Raw genomic sequence first — 22,914 nt, forward strand, 5'->3', positions numbered from 1 at the left:
GGGTCCCGGTCGGGCCGCGGCCGGCGCCCGGGGCCCGGGACCTAGAGGCGGGGGCGCGCGGCGCGGCGGCGGCGGCGGCGGCACCGGGACCCATGCCGGGGGGCGGCGGCGACGGCAGCGGCCTGAATAACATGCACCACCACCCCCCGCACCCCCGTCACGAACTGAACATGGCCCATAACGCGAGCGCGGCGGCCACCGCCGCCAGCGCTAACAGCGCCAAGAGCGGCGGCTCCGAGGCGGCTCTCAAGGAGGGTGGAAGCGCCGCCGCGCTGTCCTCCTCCTCCTCCTCCTCCGCGGCGGCGTCCTCCTCTTCCTCCTCGGCGGGCCCGGGCTCGGCCATGGAGACGGGGCTGCTCCCCAACCACAAACTGAAAACCGTTGGCGAAGCCCCCGCCGCACCGCCCCACCAGCAGCACCACCACCACCACCATGCCCACCACCTGCACCACCATGCCCACCACCTCCACCGCCACCACCACGCACTACAACAGCAGCTAAGCCAGTTCCAGCAGCAGCAGCAGCAGCGGCAGCAGCATCCCATTTCCAACAACAGTCTCAGCGGCGCGGGCAGTGGCACGGCTCAGCCCGGTCCCGACATGGAGCAGCCGCAACATGGAGGGGCCAAGGACAGTGCCGGGGGCAGCCAGGCCGAGCCCCCGGGCCAGCCTCTGCCGAGCAAGCCGGGCGACGAGGACGACGCGCCGCCCAAGATGGGGGAGCCGGCGGGCGGCCGCTACGAGCAGCCGGGCCTGGGCGCCCTGGGCGCGCAGCAGCAGCCGGTCGCCGTGCCCGGGGGCGTCGGCGGCGTCGGCGGCGGCGGCGTCGGCGGCGGCGGCGTCGGCGGCCCGGCGGCCGTCTCGGAGTTTAATAATTACTATGGCAGCGCTGCCCCAGCTAGCGGCGGCCCCGGCGGCCGCGCTGGGCCTTGCTTTGATCAACATGGCGGACAACAAAGCCCCGGGATGGGGATGATGCACTCTGCCTCAGCTGCCGCCGGAGCCCCCAACAGCATGGACCCCCTGCAGAACTCCCACGAAGGGTACCCCAACAGCCAGTACAACCATTATCCGGGCTACAGCCGGCCCAGCGCGGGCGGCGGCGGCGGCGGCGGCGGCGGAGGAGGAGGAGGCAGCGGAGGAGGAGGAGGAGGAGGAGGAGGAGGAGCAGGAGCGGGAGCTGTGGCGGCGGCGGCCGCGGCGGCGGCGGCAGCAGCAGCAGGAGGCGGCGGCGGCGGCGGCGGCTATGGGGGCTCGTCCTCGGGGTACGGGGTGCTGAGCTCCCCCCGGCAGCAGGGCGGCGGCATGATGATGGGCCCCGGGGGCGGCGGGGCCGCGAGCCTCAGCAAGGCGGCCGCCGGCGCGGCGGCGGGGGGCTTCCAGCGCTTCGCCGGGCAGAACCAGCACCCGTCGGGGGCCACTCCGACCCTCAACCAGCTGCTCACCTCGCCCAGCCCCATGATGAGGAGCTACGGCGGCAGCTACCCGGACTACAGCAGCCCCAGCGCGCCGCCGCCGCCGCCGCCGTCGCAGCCCCAGTCCCAGGCGGCGGCGGCGGGGGCGGCGGCGGGCGGCCAGCAGGCGGCCGCGGGCATGGGCTTGGGCAAGGACATGGGCGCCCAGTACGCCGCTGCCAGCCCGGCCTGGGCGGCCGCGCAACAAAGGAGCCACCCGGCGATGAGCCCCGGCACCCCCGGCCCGACCATGGGCAGATCCCAGGTAACCCCCGCGCCGGCCGGGCCTGCTTCCGCCGCGGCAGCCTCGCCGCGCGCCGCGAGCCCTAGTTTCTTTCTTTCCGCGTACTTTTTCTGCGTCTTCTGCCGGGGGAGGCGGGGGCGAGGCGCCCAAAGCCATTTTAACTCGCGGCTGCCTCCCTCCGAGGCCGGGCGGCGCACAGGGTCGGACTGCGCGGCGCGGGGGCCGGGGCCTGGGGAGGGGGTCTCTCCGAGGCCCGGGACGCGCGCCGCGATTGCCGGTCGCCGGGCACCCGCCTCGCCACCCCACCCCGGGCGTCGAGCCGCGCGTGCGGGAGTCGGGGCCCGCGCCGCGGGGAAGCCGCGTGGACGCTGGGGACCGTTCCGGCAGTTCTTTCAACAAAATAGGCGCTCCCGGCCAGTAGGGTCTGGGGGAGGAATATTGACCCCCTCGTCTCGGTTAGCGCCAACAATGAGCGAGAACTGGGAAAAGAATGAGGAACTTTGTCCTCTCTCCGGCCACACTGCGTTGCCTCTTAGCTCACAAGGTGAAGGCAGAAAAAATAGGTTAGCTTTGTGGCAGCCTGGTGCGTGTTTCGTAGTTGTGCCTAGGCATTCGGGGATATTCGATGCGGGCTTTGAGTTTAAGCGTTTGGTAGCAGCAGTCGTACCCACATTTACAACGATGTGGAGCTCAAAAAATCCAAAAAATACATCGATCCATTCCTAAGAATAGCTGGGAAATCCATTATTTGGCTTGCAGGCTCCTTGAAAGGAGTCACCTTCAACAGATAGGCTGTGTTAAAGGAACACATTCCGGTTGAATTGAACTTATTTTGATCGTGGATTAGGCGTACATTTTATTCAGCGAACCCAGGGAAGTAGCAGACCAGTGCAAATTGATCTTTTTGGATCGGATTTATTTGGATTTTTAATTTCCTGTCACCCAAGTCTTGCAGCGTTGTTAGGAAGTGTCCTGCACTCTTGCTGTTTCTTGCTCGTAGGCTGAGCCTAAAGACTTGACTTGATCTCCTTTGCAAGGTTTGGAATTTGAATTGTGGAGGTAAACTGGCTGTAATAGTCTCCAGACAGCTGCCTCTGAGTTGACATCTAATCTGCCATCTGATTGGCTCCCCTCTCACCATTGGGCATTTAGCACTGCTGATGTAAATAGAAGTGCTGAGCGGCACAGTCACAAAAATTCTTGCCACAAATAATAACTGAGCTCTATTACAAGCAGATGTAAGGTTGAATATTATTTAAAGCTTAAATTATTATACATCATAGTTACTAATAAGAGGTTTAAATACATAAAAACATTATGCTGGTGCCCAGGATTGGGCATTTACAAAATTCAGCTCTTTGACAGTCTCAGCAGGGCCATTCACTTCAATTGTAGGGTGAGGATATGGCAATTGAAAAATAATTAAACCAAGAATTTTCCTAATTTTTGGATTTGTAAAGCTTTTATAAAAGTACCCTTTATGGATTAAACCATGGAAAAAACTTGAATTATGTCATCACATGTGGTTTAATGTAAAATTAAAATTTATATCATTAAAAATGTCAAGATTCTGATATTCAACAATATCTTTTAGTAGTAATTAATTAGCTTTATAACAAGATTAAATCTATATTTCTAGTAAGTTGTGTTTTAACAGTTCTGATTGTTTTACGCTGTTGATGGATGAGGAGTTTTAGTTAGAATTGACATTATGTTTAAGAAAACACGAAGTGAGGAAGCTGTATAATAATTTTTGCAGACAACAGTTAGTTAAAAGGGAAGAAATGGATGTTCTTGCGAAATTTAAAAAATCATTTTACATTTGCTTCTGCTTTGGAAGCAAATGCCCCATTTTCCCCCTTGATTATTTTGCTAGGTTAGGTAATGTGAACCTTATTTGAACTGCTCACACAATGTTTTAGCGAAACTATATTACATGCAAGTTGTGTTGGGTATGTTTCTTCCAAATAATTTTTCTTTCATAGACATTACAATTTTTTAAACTTTCAGAGCATTAAAATATGTCAGAAAGGAATAATGGCGGTTGTAATATATATTTTTACTCAGCTCATTTATTTTAGGAAGGTGTATTTTAATAATAACCGTATCTTAGATGAGAGACCTGTCAGAGTGAATGCAGTACTGAATTTAACAGATAATCATGTGAATCCCAGGCTGAGGACATTGGTGTCCACTCCTTTCTAATCTTTAGTTAGTGGAATTTTACTTTTAATAATAATGTGTTTTCCTATTCTTCATAGAAAACTTGGAATTTCAATTTTTATTTTTTTGATTTGTACAGGTAAAAACATAGAAAAACCTTGTGTAAATAAACCCATGTAATTTTAAAAAGATTTGCTTTGTCAACTTCCTTTTAAAGGGACAGTTTAGAATTCACATCTCTGTAAACTAGAAACCAGGATGATAGAGGCAGATGTAGGTCGGTGTTGCTTTACGCTATTTTTTCGTAATGGAACCAATTATTTTAAGTATTTTGTTTTCTTGGAATGAGAGTGAATCCATTATGTCCCCAGTATGACCCTTGGGAATAGCTTTTTTATTTTTGAGGGGGAAGAAAAATGATGGGCATGTGACCTAGATTCACAGATTTCTTTTAGGTACCACCGTTTAACATGTGGAATGTGTCTCTTTTTTATATTTTTTCTTTTTGGAAGGCTGGTATTATTTAATATTTGTTGTGACAGTTATCCTAAGGAACAGTCGTTTGTCCAGAATATTAAATTACTGCATAACTATAGGTCATGAAGTACTATTAAATTTTCTTGTGGCTTTTAACACATTTAGTTTCATTTTTGATTTTAGGAATGGTTTACATTGGGTGGCAAATGTTTTTGTAATTGAGAACAAAACATGTGCGTATATTGTAACGGGAGGGTCTTTTGTAAAAGTGAAATAAGGCATTTTACGATACAGTTTGTTAGTAGGTTTCTGTGAGATAAAGTATTCAGATAAAGCAATCTCAAAAGAAATACTGAGGTCTGCTCACGTAACTAAGATTTTATGATGTCCACATTTGTGCTGAATTTCATTAATGCTATTTTAAATTTGGTTTTATATAATGTAATACAATGTAATTAAAAAAAGCTTTACCTACCATTAAAAAAAAGTGATTAGCTGACTTACAAAGCAGGAAGTTACAGGCTGGTTCCTGATTACCTTAAAATTTGTATAAGGTACATTATAGCACTTCCCACTTTCCCCGCTCAGTGCAGTGTTACCCTATGTGATATGTTAAATCTTGTAAACAAATATTTGTGGCCTAAATTGATATATTTGCCAAGGTATGACTGGCCGGCTGCTCCATCGTCAGAAGAGGTGGAATTGACAAATGTGTTTCATAGAAAAGGTTTACCATTTAAAAAACAAAGAAAATATAACAAAAATGTCTATAGTTGTCTGATTTTCTGTATTATTTGGAGTGAAATTATGCATAGCTTAAAATTGTTTTCATTGGTGATCTTGATTTCTGTGTACTTTTGGCAATTTGTTGTTTTTTAATGGCAACTACTCTGTAAGACAGCTGTCACTTAAATTTACGTTTATATTAACACAAAATCGATAAGTATATTCTGGGGAGCAACATATTCTTACCTTGCATCTATGAAGAGAAACCCTATTCCCTCGTTTTTCTTTGGTTTTGTTATTTATCTATATTTAGGAATGAATTTTTGGCAAAGCTTTTTATACTTGTTCCATTTTTCCCATGCCATGTTGTATCAGAAGTATTAGAATTGTGTTGTGGATATGGAAATATTCCAAATCACACTTAGACACTTGTAGTAATGAACAAGCCTCTAAATATCGTTTTCTTTCATTAGAACTAAGAGAGTAACATCTTCACTCTGGTATAAAAACAGTATTAATTCTGGCTTGAGAACCGATTTAAAAAATGTAAGACAAGGTAGAGGAAGTCTCTTAATATAAAACTCACTTGGTAGTTTTATTAGACATATACACATTTTAAAGAAAACAGGTGTAACAGAATGTGGTTGAATTTTCAGTTCTATTTCTTATTAATGGACTTTATTACTTTATAATTTGGAGCAGGGTGTATCTAAAACAATGACTTCTGATGTAGTAGGAACTTACTTATTTCCCTAGGATAAATACCAGTGTGACAGGCAAACCAAAAAGATGATCATTTCATTTATTTAACCCTATCCTCTCCTAGGGAGAAAGTAGTTTCGTTTGAAGTTTTTGGGGGTTCTATGAAATTTTGCTACTTATGTTGAAAACTGACTTGGAAATGTAAATTTTGGATGTATTGGCATAGGAAAATATATTAGCTTTTTGCCTAGTGTCCTCAATTGAGAGGCTTTTCTTCCTACTCTCCAGGACACTGATACTGCTCAGTTAATGGATCTGTGTGCTTTGATCCGTATTTGAGGAAAAGGAACTAGAATTTCACTTGTGTCACTTTCATTTTGGGCTGTGTGTAGATGTATAAATTTGAGTCTTATATTTGTGTTTGAAAGAACTCTTGTGTGTTACTTTAAAACAACAGATTTATGGAGGCTCAAAACAAGTATTAAAAAAACTAAAGTTCCATGAATATTTTTGCAATATTTAGATTTTCAAAATGGATATTACAAAAATTTATGACATTTTACAATCTTCTTTATACTTAAGGACCACATCCACATCCTAGGCCTTGTTGGAATTGAGTAGATTTTGATCATATGCCTTTTCAGAGGTGTCCTTTCTTTATCAGGATATCGGTGCAGATTCTCTGTGGCTATGTAAAGGAGAGTTGCACAGTTGCTGTGTATGCATGCTTGAGGCAGAGGAATCCCAGGTCCTAGTTCCCTGTAGTGTTGGGGAAAACTACCAGGCAAAACTGCTCATCCACCAAGGGTACATTTATGTAGATGTAGAACTATTACACAGTATTGCTTTTTCCAGTTTGGAGGCTGTTTATGTAAGACTTAAGTGGCCCTTTTTGGTTTAATTCAGTGGTTGAGTGAATTAATTTTGATCTGAAATCTTGGTATATGTTAGTGACTTTTTCTCTTAGAAATCTGATGAAAATGACTTAGGTATAATTACCTAAGTATCATTTATTGTCCACTTATTTTGCTTTATGCCATTGGAATGAATGGAATTGTTGATATATGTATATAATAGTTGTAACAATTCACGTTAATTGAATGACTGAGTTTATCAAAGTAAAATATGTGTTTCCACAGTAAATTTTCAACAAATATGTTCTATTTTCAAAGTCTTTAACTTGGAGTAATTCTAAGAAAACTGTTTCCTTAGATTTACTTAATTGAATAGGAAGGATCCAGTAGCCGGTTTTTTTTAAACCACTTCTGAATGGGTCAATACCAAGGATATTAGAAGGCTACTGAGTTTGACAGGTGAACTAATGATGAAATTGATTTGTTTCTTGAGTGATATTTATTGCTAGGAAAGAGAGGAAAACCTTAAAATCTTAAGCATATCTGATTTACCCATAGACTCTTATTTTTGGTAGATGGCAGCAGAATCTGGAGTACATCTATCACAGCAAGGCAGTCCTTTTGAATTGAACTAGATTTGGCCTCTTTAACTACATTCTGTAGGATGCACTTCTCAGTGTCTCCTTGGGCCTTGATGAAAGATGAAACTTGAGAATCAGAGGAGAAGTCATTCCTTATTAGATGACTCTGGAAGGGAAGCCATATTTGATGAAATCCAGGAGAAAATTCTAGGCCATGTTTTTTTTCCTTCTGTATGGGATGCTAAAAAAGTTATATATATGTGTATTTTTTGGATTGTGGCAAAATATACATAACATAAAATTTACCAGTTTAGGTGTAAAGTTCAGTGGCGTTAAGTACATTCACATCGTTGTGCACCCCATCCATTTCCAGGACATTTTCATCCTCCCAAATTAAAATAAAAAAAGTTTCTCTTCCCTTTCTTCATGTCAGAATTTAAAATCGTTAGTTATTAACATGTAAGTGAAATAAGCGTATTTTTATAACCATTAATCTTGCCACTTCATAGTTTATGAGTAAATCCTTCCTCAGAGGAACACTAATGGTGTTTTTGGTTTGTTTGTTTTTAGTTCATTACTTCCAATTCTAACTTTAGGTTCGTCTTCCCAGGTTTTGTCAATTTGGAAATGTGCATTGTGTAGGTTAGTTGTTTCATTGTCAGTTATGTCATTAACAGCTGAAAAGCAGCTTTTTGAAGGCTTTCTGTTTAAAGGTTTGAGGTACTTTGTTGAGAGAAGCCTGGGACTTTGTTAAATAATAGGATATGGAAATGAACTGTTAGCATGATCATTTTCCCCTTATTTCTCATCTTTTGCATTTTTAGCCTCTTTAAAAAATTATTGGTTTTATCTTTCTACTACTAGTGGAAATCAATTGTAATGATAATTTTTTTAAAAAGGGTATTTTAAGTTTTGGGGCATCTCACCCTCCCAACCTAGAGCAAACAACCAATCCACGTGATGCTGTGTCCTTTTTCATAGTGTTCTGTGTCCCAAATTTATGCTTCCCCCCTCATGTTTTTAATTTGTAGTCCTCTGCAAAACTGCAGAAATTCTTTGCAGGTGGAAAAATTCCTAAATTAAGATGATTGGTCTCTTAATTAAATTTTCGAGGCAGCTGCAAAGGGATACTTCTTGGAATCTGGTTAGTCTTTCCCGTGAACAGGCTTTTTGTGTGTAAAATACTGGGATCGTATTTTAGTTACTATTGATGCTGATATGCAGTCACATCTTTATATGACCAGTTACGTACTTTAACACCAGATTCCATAGAGGGCACAGAGAAAATGAACTGTGATTAAAGAGCTTGTGCTGGGAAGCAACAATTACTTCTTAAGGTGTACGCATTTACCATTTGTGTGTGCTGTGAGGTGTATGTTAGGTAAATATCTACTACAGACTATCAATTGGCAAATATTTATTGAGCAGCCATTTTCTTAATCAGCCGTGTGCCAGACCCAGATGATAGCCAGGGTGTGGGGATCATTGCTGCTCCTGTGTGCAGTTCAGGCCAGAGACATCCTGCCAAACAAAGCCTGCTCTCCCTGTACCTGGGCTTGGTATTTTTGGCATGGTCGTTGACTTAGAACTGGCTCATTTAAACAAAGTGCAAACAGCAACCATGTGGGTCAGCCGTCTTCTTGGGTAAGGGAGTAGATTTTGGCAAAACAAATAATTGTAGATTGTTGTGATGTAGTTGAGGTGAGCTAATGACTCTTCCGTTGCTACCAATCGCTGGCTTGGTGCCAGAGCACGATAGCGATCTACTACAGAAAATGATAACTAAAAGAAGGAAAATATGATGTCTTTGAAATTTATGTAGAGTGGTTCTTTTTCTTTTTCTCAGTTTTCCACATTATACAGGCTCTTGGGAAAAAAGTTAAAACAGTCTGCTCAGATTTAGGAAGAAACTTAGATTGCTGGAGTATTTTTGGTAACTGTTTAAATAATGTATGCTGGCTGAGGAGTAAATTCAGCTACTGCTTCTGGGTCCTGAAATAAACCTTTCAGAAAGCAAGGCATTGGTGATTAGTGGAGGATGTTCCAGAATCCTTAGTATCTCCTGTTTCTTTTTGTGATGAGTATCTGAGAAATGAAACCACTCATCATACTTCATAGTCTAATTTTGAAATGCTTGGTAATTCTAGAATTTGTCTAGAATTTGGCATATAATTTCTGAAATTTTAAGAAGCAGATTTTAAGATTCAGTGATCATGTATTTATATATACAAGCTGTAAACCCATTTTACTATCCTTTAACGTATCTGCTACCTGTTTGTATTTTTAATAATAAGTTTACTTTACCCAATGAATTATAACTGACCTTGGAAACGGAAATGTAAAACATTGCTACTGCTGAGTAAGTATCTTTCTGAAGAAGCAGACAAATTCCTGAGGGAGCCGACATGCTTGTTGTATATTAGTTTATTTCTGTGATTATGAGGATTTATGAGAGAATATGAATATATTGCCAGGTTTCCTGATGTAAGGGAAAGATTGTGGGCTTGGAGTTGGGCAGACCTTTTGATTGATTTGTAGGCTTCAGTGCTCATTTTCTCTGAGATCTGGCAGGGGCTCAGCTTTCTTATCTGTACTGTAGCCTGCTGGGCGGGGTTGTCACTGAGGTCATCTCTGTAAATCCTGTAGCATCCTTACGTGGCACCTCTTCTTTCCCCACCTGTCTATCCACTGGTGTAGTGAAGCGGGCCTGGGTTCTTGTTCTCTGCCTGGCCCTGCTGCGCTTCAGGGTGTGGTTGAGGACAAGTCCCTGCCTCCATCAGATAGTGACCCCTGGTCCCTCCCAGCTGCAGAGTTCTGTGCAGCTTTGAATTTAAAAGAAAATACACTGCTTAATCACTTATGCACCACTGAATATCTTATTAAACTACACTAGGTCCCAGACGCGTTCTGAGAATATCAACTGAGACCTGTGCAGATGTATAGATTTTGTGAATTCCACTGTAATTTCCCTCAGAAATGTAGTTATGTACTGATTGGGACTCTTGTAAACAGTTACATGAATTGGTTTTGGTTTACCAATAGAGCCTATGGGGGACTGATGCCATAGGAACTAAGCCACTGACCCATTCAATATTCCATCCTATATATTAGTAAGTTCTGTTCTCGGGCCAAGACTCATTCCTTTCTTCGGCCTCTTAGACCTTTCCACTTTTATGGTCTGTAAAAACGACTGGCTTTTTAGGGGAAGTATTTTTTGTAAAGGAACAAAGTTTAAAAACTTTAAAAATAGGCTTCTTTGAGCTTCTGGGTGGTAGACTTTGGTCTCTCATTAGTTAAGTAACTTGCTTCTGTATCTGCTTCAACTTCACTGAATATATGGTTCAGATTTGGTCCATAGCAAGATTATAATTTACATATCATGGAAATTTAGGTCTGCTCTCAAACCGGCAAAACAGGGAATGTAAAACCTGAGCGTGCCAAGGGCTTGTCTCAAATATGTAGAGAAGAACAGTTTTTCTTTTTTATGCTAAGATTTTTAAAAGTATCAGGGACAAAATTTAATTCTGTTATGAACAAATACTTACTGAGCGCCGCTTGGTGCTAAGATACAAAGAGTAAATATAACATATGATCCGTAATTTTCCCTGTTGAATTATCATAGACTCCTGGTGTTTTTACAAAGTGGAAATTAAAATGAATGGCTACATTATTTCTTCTGCAGTTCTATGCAGAAAGACTATATCCATCAAAGTGCATCATCTAACAATCTGAAGAGTAGATGATAATGTATGTAAACTGAAAATTTCCTGATGAGTGTTATTATACATTTCACTAATTTACGTGGAAGGTCAGTGTACTTGAAGGTTGTTTTTAGGTGCTGTGACATTGATGAGAAAATGATCTTAATTTGGATTTTATTTTGGGTATCATACAGTGATTTTTCTCCTAAAGAAATGACTTTATAATATCAGTATCATGAAGGACTTAAAATTCAGTTCATTTACCTTCACTGTATTGAACAGCCTTCGAAATGCCAGGGCTTTGGGACTATAGGCTTATGTCAGTGTAGCGAGACCTGGGGCATCAGGCAGATGTTTGTGGAGAGCCTACTGTGTGCTTGGCCATTTGTTGCATGAGGGATCCCTTGATGAGAAGTCCTGCCCTTTGGCTGATTGACGGTGCAGAGACTAAGGACAGGTAGGCATGCTGCACGATACAGTGTAAACAGTTTAGGTGGGACAAGTTTAGATGTTAGAGGGACACCTCACAGAGACCGGGGTGGGGTAGGAGTAGGAAGACTGTGTAGTACAGCAGGTCGAATAAGCTAAGACCTGGCTGAGGAGCAGAAGTTGACCACGTGAAGAGGCTTGGGGATTAAAGCGAGGGCAAAGGCAAGAGCTGAAGGTGTGGAGGTTAGAGAACCTGAAGGCTGGGCATTTACTACCTGTGTGACCCTGGGCAAGTCGCTTCCCCTCTCTGAGGTTTGTAGCTTCCTCATTTCAAAGGAATGGGAAAGAATACTTAACTCATGGAATTCTTGTGAGAAGTAGATTTGGTAAGTACTGGTATACTACCTGGCAAGGAAAGGGATGTGTGATAAGGAATTGAAATTAGTTAGGTGTGATTCTGTATTAGTTAATTTAACAAGTTAATTTAACAGCCTATTAGTCTTTCCTCTCAGAACAAATAGGTTAATATTCAAAGCTTATTTCGAATCCAGACAGTGTCAGTTTTTATTGCCCGGTATGTCTTTATCTTGCCAGGTGTTTAGGAAAAGTTATGGAGCAATTTATCACATTTCTAAAATGTCTCCTGTGTTTTCCAATTTTTTTTTTTTAACAGTCATGTTTTTTAACTGGTAAGGAAAAATAAATTCAGAAGATCAATAATTAGAACATTTAATTTCACCACCATCAACAAACATTTAGTGACCTTGGTGTGTAGTGACCTTGGTGTAGTGACCTACAGGGACACGGTATTAGATAAAAAGATATCCAGAGAATATTGGAAAATTGTTAAACATCGTGGTGTTCATTGTTTAGTGTAGAGGAATATTCTTAGATTGCTAAGTGAACATTGGCAATTAAAATAAATATAGACAGTTTGTGGGATATTTTTATTTTACTTACCGCTCCATTTAATTAGAAATATGGATTGAATAACTCTGACCTCATAAGCAATCTAAAATTTGAGTTGAAGGAAATTGGTGGTAGGCAGACAGTTTGCAAGTTGATGAAATGGATCTTTTGCTTCCAATTAATTTTTGCCGTATACTAAACAAGTAGTTTATTATTGTTAACTGCTGAAAGTTTTTAAAATTGTAGTAATGTTTGTAACGATGTTGCTGGGTTTGAAACCCATCCTTTTCCCCACTCTTGGTGCCAACTCCCTTTCACTTCATTTGTCTGGATAGAGACAACTCAGGAAATGCCATGCCACCAGCAGGCAGAGGCGTGCTTCATGAATGGCTTGGTTTCTCCCCTGGTATCCATTATGTGTGGCAAGACTGTCCTTTCTCCTCCATTGAGATGTTTGTCAGAAGTATGAGCACTTTAAAGCAGGAGTGTTTTACTTTTATTCAACCATTCATTAGTGAAAATAGGATGTGAAAAGCAATTTTGTGTTTTGTCTTTTACCATGCATTAAGTTCCTGTAATTTTCCATATTGCTATATTATTAGAGAAGAGAGAGAGGAGAATGGAGGGAGAAGATGAATTTTATTTAAGGCAGTTATACTCAGATAACTTGAAGGAATGTGCTTTTTTAGTGTAAATACCCTTTTCTTGGTGTTTCACGGTTCTTTGAAAAACTAATGCAAAAAACTTGTAATCAGCTATTAAGATATTTGAGGCAACTGGTTGTCAACATGTTGAAGTTTTATTCTCGGTGGATCTAGAAATTTCATATAAGCGCATTTTGTGAAGAGGGAGATGTGCCAGCCTGGCTAAACTGGTAAAGCTGAAATCTGAATTTGATTTGCATATGTGGTATTTTTTAGGGACTCGCAAAGTTTCGCACATGAAATAAACTAGGTAGTGTGTATGGCATCACGTGATCAAAATATTTTTCCCCTTGCTGCTGCCAGAAGCTATCTATTGCTTTTCAACAATCTTACTTGTTGGGCATCATGCCAAGATGTTTAAGACAACCCCTTACGTGAGCTGTTCCATTCTTAACTTCTTTGACTGAAGTGCCGTGACCTTCACATATGTAGATTAGCCATGTGCTCTGTGAATTGAAACTTGCTGCCTCAGGAAGAAAGGGTTTTTCTTTTTATTCCACTGGGAATTTGACAGCCATTCATCCCTGACCTGGGCAGAGGTAATGCAAGGAAATTGGATTCAAATGGAACGTGGACAGATAACGCAGAGAGGCAGGCAAGCTTACCTCCTTGTTGAGCATGAAACTATCTGTGGTGTGGATAATGTGTTGATGTGAAGGATCTGAGAAGCAATAGGTACACGGGGCGGGGGCGACGGGGTAGGGAGAGAGAAATCAGTGTAGGAGTTCCGGAACAATGTCCTTTTAAAATGGGAAAGTGTCATTATGGGCATTTCTAATTAGTTTTGACTCCACTCTTTTTCTCCTAACCTAAATTTTTGAAATCTTTTTCAATTTTTGTTTATTCCTTAATACTACTCGAGAATTAAATAATTTTAATATTGTGGGCAATCATGGGCTTAAATACATTTAATTTAGACGAGTCTTTCAAAAGTAGAAGTCACTAAAAGGTTGGGGAGATGAATGTATCACCCGTGTCTGGAGGAATCAGCGTGTTTGTCTTTGCGTTACAGAATCTTGAAATGAATTGATAGTCATGGACATAGCTTTACTCACGTGAGAGTCCTTACTCAGTTTTGTAATGATTAGTAAAAGTAATGAACAGTGAATTAGGGGATTTTTATGAGACAAAACTAGATTTAAAGAATGTTTACCTTTGCTCTGTTAGTAAACATACTTGAAATTAAAGTAAAATTCAGTCTAAATAATAGTTGTGACACTTGATTAGGTTGCTGTGATAGAGTGTTGAGAAGGAAAGTTCTTATAAGAATCCTGCAACTGAAGTGGCACTCCAGCCAGTTTCTTAGAAGGAGGGGATGATGAGGGCAGTCTGAAATTTATGAGCGCTTTTGAGTGGCTTTCAGAGCCCAGACTTTCCTGTGTACATTAGGGCTTGTGAAATATTATGGGTCAGAGCATCCGTTACAGGCTCTGTGGGAGGCCTTGTTGGTGCCCAGCTCTCTCTGTGGGGTGCAGAAGAGGACGTCTGTGTGGGGAACATGCTTAATGGATACAGCAGACTAAGAGGGAAGGAAAATTATCCTTAACTTGAGGAAGACTTGTTTCTTTACCATATGAGGATTAACAAAAAAATAGGAAAAAGTACCTGGTCATGATCATGCAGAACATGGGGCCTTCCTGGATTTCTGGTAACGTAGCAGACGTTAGGAGTGATGGTCCATAGGTGGCAGGACTGATGTCTGACCGACATCTTCACGTGCAGTTGGGAAGATGGAGCAGCAGGTGCACCCGCAAAATTACATTAATTCAAGGGTGGAGGTGAGGAGGAATGGCCCGCCCCCCGAAGACAGGGTCATTCTGCCATTGGAGGAGGAGCAGGGCAGGCACGTGACTGAGGTCAGAGCGGCCAAGTGCGAGCGGCCTTCCTGGGGAGCGGCCAGCTGGGTGCAGACGAGGCAGGAAAAACGGCAAGGTGGTATTGAGTCGGCAACCAGATCTTGAGTGATTTTTTCCTTTTTTTTTTTTGCGGTACGCGGGCCTCTCACTGTTGTGGCCTCTCCCGTTGCGGAGCACAGGCTCCGGACGCGCAGGCTCAGCGGCCATGGCTCACGGGCCCAGCCGCTCCGTGGCACGAACCCGCATCCCCCTCATTGGCAGGCGGACTCTCAATCGCTGCGCCACCAGGGAAGCCCGATTTCTCCTTTTTTTAAAGGGCGACCTGTGTAAGACTGTAGCGTGGCGACATATGAAGCTCTTACATATAAACTGCTTTCCATTCTCCGCCTCCCGAATAGAGAAGTGCAGATTCAGAGAAAAATTTTTAAAAGAGTCCTAAATAATAGTGAGCCACTAAGATCGCTCCTTTTACTGAACACGGACTCCGTGTGCCAGGCCAGGCACACTGCACGGAGTAACTGCAGCCCTCGCAGCAGTCTTGCCAGACAAGTGTCCCTGTTTCCTAGACAAGTAAACTGGTAGAAATAAGAAAGTTCTTCAATACCCAGGTCTGTCTGATGCTCAAGCCTACATCCTCTCCGCTAAAGGAGTGGTTCTCAAACCTGGTTGCCTGTCAGATTCACCCAGAGAGGTGGGCGGGGTCCCCAGGCCCCTCCCCCAGGATTCAGATGCTCAGGCTGTGGAGTGGCCTGTATGCCCACCTTTCTGCCACCCACAGAGGTCGTGGACAAGCTAGAGGTAAAGTTTAAATAAATAGACTTCGTGTAACCATTAAGACATGTAGAATTACGTTCTTGTAATTGAGCTTTTGGTGTATTTTAGCCCCATAGTCATACCAGACAAAGGAGAGGAAAGAATCTGCTCCAAGGGCATGAAGGTGGCTATTGGATTTTTCTGATAGTGTCACTGAGCATTAATTTACATCCGCCTGTTGGGGGAAACTGTCCCATGATCTGGGTCACTGCTTTAAGTTGAGTTGTCAGGGGAGGCAAACAGTCTGTTGATGTTTCAAGAGGAGCACAGGTTCTCTTCTGTTTGGGGTTATTATTTGCATGTGGCTGTAACTGAAGTTTCTGGGATGGGGAGGCGATGGACCAGCATGTAGAACAGTGTCTACTAATATGTGCTTAATAAATATTTTCGGATGAGAGAATAGATGAATGTACTGGACAGCATCTCAAGGTCACTTGGTGTCAGGAGTCCAGAAACCTGTAAGTCCAAGAACGTAGAGGAGAGGACAAGTGGCAGTCAGGGACCAGAAGATTGGAGAGAAGGGAGGATACGGGCAACTGGAAGAGAGAATTTCAGAGTGAAAAATCAGCAAAATAAAAGCGCATGTCATTATGTGCCCAGAGCGAACTCCTGTGGTGGTAAAAGTTGTAAGACAAACCCCCAAATTAGCATATCTTAATCAGGGTGTTAATGTACAGTTAAAAGAACAAATGTAAGGCAGAAAAATCCTCTAATTCTTGGTGAGGTCATTTCATGACATTATAGTCATGATTATTTCCTTTTTTGCTGTTGCCACATGGCGCTTCTGGAGTCGTCAGTGGTGTTGGGAAGATGTGAAGAGCACTCCATCTCTGGAACTAGTCAAACTCCTCATTTTAATTTGCTGCCTACTTAGCTGAGGAACTTCTAGGCTGGCCGGGGCCAAAGGATGTCGGGATGGGTCCTGAGACCCTTTTAGTCTTTTCTCTTGCTAATTATGTCTAGTGGTAAGGTACAGTACTGGGAAATTTCCCTTTTATGTCCCCACCTATTTTTCTCTTCTAAAATTTGTCAGTTAAACCAAATCTCACAGCTTTGAAAAAGAAATCATTTTGGCTCATAACCTTGTTTTAGACAAGTGATGCAAGTCAAATTCCACTTAACCAATGCTGCAGAAGTGTTTGAGCGTTAGGAAGGTTCACAGTACGGGCTCTGTTCATGTCTATTTCCTGGGTTTTGAGCTTGTGTTTTCCTCACCTCCTGCTTGATCCTAAATTTGAGGCTGAGAATATTTACAAATGACCTACCTCCACAGTGCTGTTTGTAGCTTAGAATTAAATGAAGGCTTTCCTGTCTCTTGTTTCCTATTTTCCAATGATATTTGATTTCGTTTTACTCTTTATAATAATACATCACTACTAGAGTAATCATGGATTTACAGTTTTTGAAGTTAATGCTGACTGTACCTAATCCATCTCAAGCAAATGAATTAACAGCCTATTTGTAGGAACCCACAGAAGGAAAAAAAACAAAGCAAAACTGGTAGCCTGTTGTTTAGGCCTGTTGCCATGTGTTACAGGCACGTCCTTTTCTCTAAGACCCGACCTTTAATTTTGTTTGGTTCTTCAAACTTCTGAAGGGATGGGTGCAGCCACATTTTAATCTTGTTTGTTATGATATAAGGTATGTCTTGCCTAGAAAGCTAACGCCTGTCTACCTGTGCTAGTCCTTTCAGAGAATTTCTGCAGGAATGTTATCATTCACCTAGTGCTATGGTTTTCAACAGTGCAGCCTTAACATTCTGAAACAGCTGAGAAAGCCCTAAGAAAATACCTGTCAAAATGCTCATGAACTTAACTCTGTCAGAGAAGAATAAAGCCGTTGCCTCCTTTTTCAGGCTTAGATGATAGTTACTTTGTTCCCCGTGGTAACTTTCCTTTTGGCCATATTATAAGTACAAAGTGGAGAAGTTAGTTGAGCAGCTCTGGGGAGCAGGTTCGAAGTGAGGCACCCGTGGAAGCAGACAGGTGAGATGCCATAAGTTCTGCCAAAACACAGGGAGGAAACAAGCTGTGCTGGCTGGTCCCTTGTGACCTTCTGAGGGCATCGGGGGAGAAGCAGGTCAAGCCTTACATGCCTTGCGTCTTTGAGAGCCTCGGACACCTCCTGTCTGCAGGAGAGACAGTGAGTCAGTGATATGGGGACATTTTGAGGGGTACTTTCTGTACCCCAGAAGACCCTGCGAAAGAAGAGTGGGAAGCCAGCGTTGGAGCAGGTGGAAGACCTGTTGATCGCCAGCTAACTGTGCTACCTTATGTGCATACATGACTCATTCGGCAAATAGCTATTGCTATCTATCTAGATACTGGTATCTATTTAGCACCTACTGTGTGACAATAGTGTTAGGTGCTAGGGATAAAACAGTGAATAAAACCCAGGCCCTGCTTTCATAGGGTCTACCTTCCAGTGAAATTTAATCCTAGAGATGGCGGAACCACGCGTCTGCAGGGCCGTGGTAGCTTTTATGGTAGGAAGACCAGCACACAGGGGAATGCAGAAGAATCTAACATTTTCATAGGAATGAGGCTATGTAAGAATATATATAAAAATCAGTCTGTAAAGGAGCCATCGTGGTTACTTCTGTAGTCTCTTACAAATGCTTGGCACGCACCCCTTGTGTCACGGGGCAGTGATCAGACGTAGCACTTTGACTGTCAGTGGTTGAAATGGCCCAGGGCAGCCCCAGTGCTGTCTTCATTCCCTCCAAGCTGGGAGGAAGAGGTGGTGCAAACCCAGAGTTCTGGATCTGACTCCACAGGGAGAAATCCCATGGGATGGTAACCTTTTGAAGGTGTTCAGTTGCTTTTGAGTCATCCTGTATATTTAGTAACAGGCTGTGGTTTTGAACATGTTGGGTTTGAGATGTGTTCCAAACAGCTAAATGGAGATGCTTGTAGGCAGATAGAAAGTAGGGATCTGGAGTAGAGGAGGGTGATCTGGGCCCAGAATATAAATGTGGGTTCTCAGCATGGGGTGTCACTTGAGAGTGGGGTTCATGAGATTGCCCTTGGGAGCACGTGTGTGAAGAGAGGGGTGCTAAGGACTTTCAGGGGGCATTAGCGTTGAAGGAGTGAAAGGAGCCAGCCAAAGAGTTGTAAAAGGAGGTGGAAGATGTGGGGCAAGCTCCACAGAAGCCACGGAGGACAGAGGTTTCTGGAAGAAAGACCTGCACAGCTGTGGTAAGCACTGAGGAATGGTTAGGTAAGAGTGGGAGTTGGCATCTGGGTCATTTGGTCATTGGTGGCCTTTGGAAGAGCAGTGAGGAAAGGGGCAAGCAGGAGGCTGAGCAATGAATAGGAAATGAGAGAGAGGCTTCGAGATGGTTGGGAGATGGCTGGGGTTGTTTTGTTTGTTTAAAAATTGGAAAAAAAGTTAACTGGAAGAGAGGTAGAGAAGTCGCATTTGCTCTGCTGCCTTCTTTGTGCCCAGGAGCTGTGCTGGGTGATCCTGAAATGTCAGGTGACCTTTTGCCTCTCCCAGTGGACCGGGCACTGCTCTGCTGGGGACAGGAGGGCTGTCCTCTTCCTTGTATCCCCAGGGCCCAATGCATCCGCAGTGGCGGGACTCAATGTTTGCTTATTGAGGGCCACACATGTTGCACAAGGCCTCGGATTTAATCCTTGCAACATGACTACGTGACAGGTTTTGCCATCCTCATTTTATAGATTCTAAGGAAACGTAGGATCAGAGGGGCACGTGTACTTTGACCAAGGGCATCAAGTGTTGGCCCAGGAGTTGAACCTGAGTCAGGTTCACGCGAAGCCCATGCTGCCCTGGTCTTTGTTAAGGGTGGAGGGTATTTCATTAGAGTTGTAGGCTGAAGGGAAGGAGCCACATTTTTATAACGATTATTTACAGACATTTTCAGAAAATAAGTTTTGTGATATATTGAGTTGCCAGTGTATTTTGGGTGCTTTTGCTACCTTTGGTAAGCCGGACTGTGAACCTGAAGTAGTGAGTCAGCTGGTATGATGGAGACATCTTTGATGTGTGGAGAGACCTCTTAAAACAGAGGTGATTGCATTTGGGAAATTAGCTGTGGCTTTGGCAGTCATCTTAGGCTAAGGCAGTGGTCAGGAGTATAAGTTGTTCATCGTTTTCTCGTTTTTCCCTCTGAAAACTTGTGTTTGAGAGCTGGCATTCAGGATTGGCCACTAAAAATTCTGAAACAGTTTGCTCTGTGTGTGTGAGTTATTCTCTGATGTTAAAATTGTTACTGTAAGACAGGTATATGTTTTCTACCACCTACTTGTGACACCGTTCTTTAAATTGCAACTCACATACACATCCCCTTTTGAGTATTACAGATTATAGGTCAAAGTCCCACCTGGTGCCTAAAACCTCAAAGGGAACCTCATTTGTTTTTCCATTGTACTGAAATATTACGTATTGAATAATTAGTAACATATGCTTTGTTGAAGAGTTACTAGGTATCAAGCACTGTGCTAAGAACCATATATGCATTATCTTTGAATTTGGTAGTATTATTGTATACATTTTACAAATGCGTAAACGAAGGCACAATCTAGATAAGCTTAAGGCACATATCTAGGAAGTGGCGGAGGCTCAGCGCGAACCCGTACATCTGTCTCCATTGCCTTCTCAGATACTGTGCTGTCTGTATTTGCGCTCAGCAGTTACTGGCATGCGTAGATTTAGGTGAGTGACCTGAATTTATATTTTGGAAGCTGTCATTATAGTAGCAATTTTTTTCTTGCTTTTTGCATTCACATCATTTGATATTCTATGAGGATATTGAAAAAGTTGATGAAGAAAGATACCTCCTTTCCATAGATCGGATATTATTTTGTTAGAGAGATAGCGAAAATAGAATCTTCCAAGAAGCTGCACAGTAAGTGGTAGGAGTCCCAGCCACCGGGTAAGACAGGATGAGTTGTGTCCTTGGTGTCCGAGACTGGGACTCTCCCTCCTTTCCCTGTGGCAGACATTTTTCTTATGCATGTCCCTTCTGCCCCATCAGTAAGGAAGCAGATTTGAACTCAAGTGTATTTCTTTTTTGATGAGAATGTGAAGGGGATCTTTATACTTGGTTTAGCTTTCATTACCATTCCCCCTTCCAAAAGAGAAAACTCAGCATCAGGATACATAACATGACTGAAGGATCTTTTTTCCAGCAGATAGCCTTTTTAGCATTAAAAGTACTCTCTAGAACTGCGCTGTCCAGTTTTGTAGCCAGTAGCCACATGTGCCTATTAAAATTAGTTAAAATTAAATAAAATTAAAAATTTAGTTCTGCAGCTGGACTAGTCACAATTTAAGTGCTTAAAAGCAAATACAGCACAGAATAGAACATTGCAGAAAGTTTTATTGGCCACTGCTGCTCTAGAGCCTGGTTGCATCTTGTAATTTTTAAAACAATTTAAACATATGTTCACTGTGCACTGCTCTTAGTAAGTACAAAACGTGAGCTATTTGAATTTTGGATGGCTATAAATAGGAAAGGGTCTGTATAATCATTTTCGAAACTCTTTGTCATCAACGGTACAGATGTATTGTGATGATCCAAAATTAGAAGGAATAATGAAAAATCCGATGAAACAATATTATAAGAAAGAATTTCTTTCTCTGCTTTGGAGTGTTCTGCCCAGGCTTCTACCAAGTTTCCTGAGGACCATAGACACAGGGAGGGCATCTGTGTCATCCACTGTTTTTAACAGGAGAGAAGATGTGGCTGCTGTTTGTACCCAGGCATGCGGGAGGCCTTTTAACTTGATTTTGTTTTATATCCACTGCAAATAAATGTAAGACTAGTTAGTGTTTTTTTCTTCTGCAACATTTGAAGGGAAGTACTTGATTTCTGTCTGTGTCGCAGTTTGAACTTTAACCAGTGGTCTGGTAGTTGGAATAGGTTATGCATTTTGCCGTGGAAAAAAATCAAATTGCTTTCTCAAGGTTGACTGAAATGTTTTAACTCTTCGTAGCAAATGAGGCGTGAAACAAATTGTCAAAAGGATGGAGACAAAATTATCGCAGTACCGAGTGTTTAACTGGCTGGTGATGCTCCACTGAAGGTGTGAGCTGGGCAGATAAATGTGTAAACGGCACCTTTCTCTTTTTCTCCTACCCGATTTCTCGCAGCTTGTCTTCACTAAAGGACCTAAATCTGTGTCAGAAAAATCACAGCCCTTCTGGAAGTGTTAGATTAGTGTTGCTAGGAGGAATAATTAAGAAGTACTATAGGCTGTGGATTAGAAGAAATACACTTCCTGTTTGCAAACATTTGACTTCACGTCATCATTAGATGAAGCAAGAATAAGTTTTTAGTGTCTCTGAAAGCTTGATGGTGTGTAAAGTATGTCAGTGGTTCTCTATGCCCATATACTTCGCTCTTCATTTGTTGTGCATTGCTGTACTCAGAATAACACCCTTTCTAGGATTTAGGATTTTAGGATTTAGTTGTTTGAATAATGATGCTTGAACGGAAAGATAATGAAGTGTTTAAATCGTGGACTTTTTACTTTTAGAATATCAAGTGTTAATTTAAGGAATGGCTGGAGGTTTAGTTTACTAGGGGGCACTTTAGAGTTTTGGCTCTGCTACTCCTTCACTTTTCATTTTGAAGCTCCTCTTTAGGTTCTTAGAATTTATTAAGAGATAGCAAATAGAAGGTTACAGCTCTCCTAGCCTACTGGGGCTCTTAATTTTGAACACAGATCATAGAGTGGCTACAATAGATGTTTCATACAAAGTGAGGGGAGAAGTATTAAATTAAGAGAAAGGTCATGCATTGGCCTTGTTTTTCTGTGGCCAAGTATAAGTTATTTTTATATTTTTAAGTATTTTTAGCATCTTATAAGCAAAGGGGTATATGAATATATGTGTACATATATGTTCATGAGTACGTGTCTTAGGTATATTTATGTATGTGTGTATGTATTTGATATTGGGTTGGCCCAAAAGTTCATTCAGTTAAGGAATACGTTGTTCAATAAAGTTCTTGGTGAAAATGGAAAAGGTCTCTTATTTTTTTACTTGAAACCGAATGAACTTTTTGGCCAACCCAGTATAACTACAAATACGGACAACAGTGAAAAGTATAATCCTCTCACACTGGCACAGCTGATGGTACTTTGGCATCTTTCCCTCTGCTTGTTCCTTCTGATGGATGTATATTTGAGTACGACCACTATTTTCATCCTCTTTTTTACTTACTGCCGTAGTAGTACATATATGTAAGGGGTATTATCAATTGATTATGCAGCTTCCAAGCAACCGTGTTTCCTTTTATCAGGCTAACTCCAATATGCAGAGATGATTGAGTTT

At 42.6% G+C, this 22,914-nt stretch overlaps 1 protein-coding gene across 8 annotated transcripts in view; it reads left to right on the forward strand.

The window, feature by feature from the left end:
• The first annotated feature begins 142 nt into the window (after positions 1 to 142).
• The window catches only part of ARID1B (AT-rich interaction domain 1B), a 411,248-nt gene continuing 388,476 nt past the window's right edge, over positions 143 to 22,914 (forward strand). For 5 of the 8 annotated variants that reach the window (XM_029223438.1, XM_029223435.1, XM_029223437.1 and 2 more), the window contains exon 1: positions 143 to 1,718. In XM_029223438.1, coding sequence (XP_029079271.1) covers positions 171 to 1,718 — 1,548 coding nt within the window. In that variant the 5' untranslated portion in view covers positions 143 to 170. The remainder of the gene's footprint in view (positions 1,719 to 22,914) is intronic. The other 3 variants (XM_029223439.1, XM_029223441.1, XM_029223434.1) reach the window with 2 other exon arrangements.

The sequence above is a fragment of the Monodon monoceros genome, unplaced genomic scaffold, assembly GCF_005190385.1.
Source record: "Monodon monoceros isolate NGI ecotype Baffin Bay Population unplaced genomic scaffold, NGI_Narwhal_1 Super_Scaffold_15, whole genome shotgun sequence".
Lineage (NCBI taxonomy): Eukaryota > Metazoa > Chordata > Mammalia > Artiodactyla > Monodontidae > Monodon > Monodon monoceros.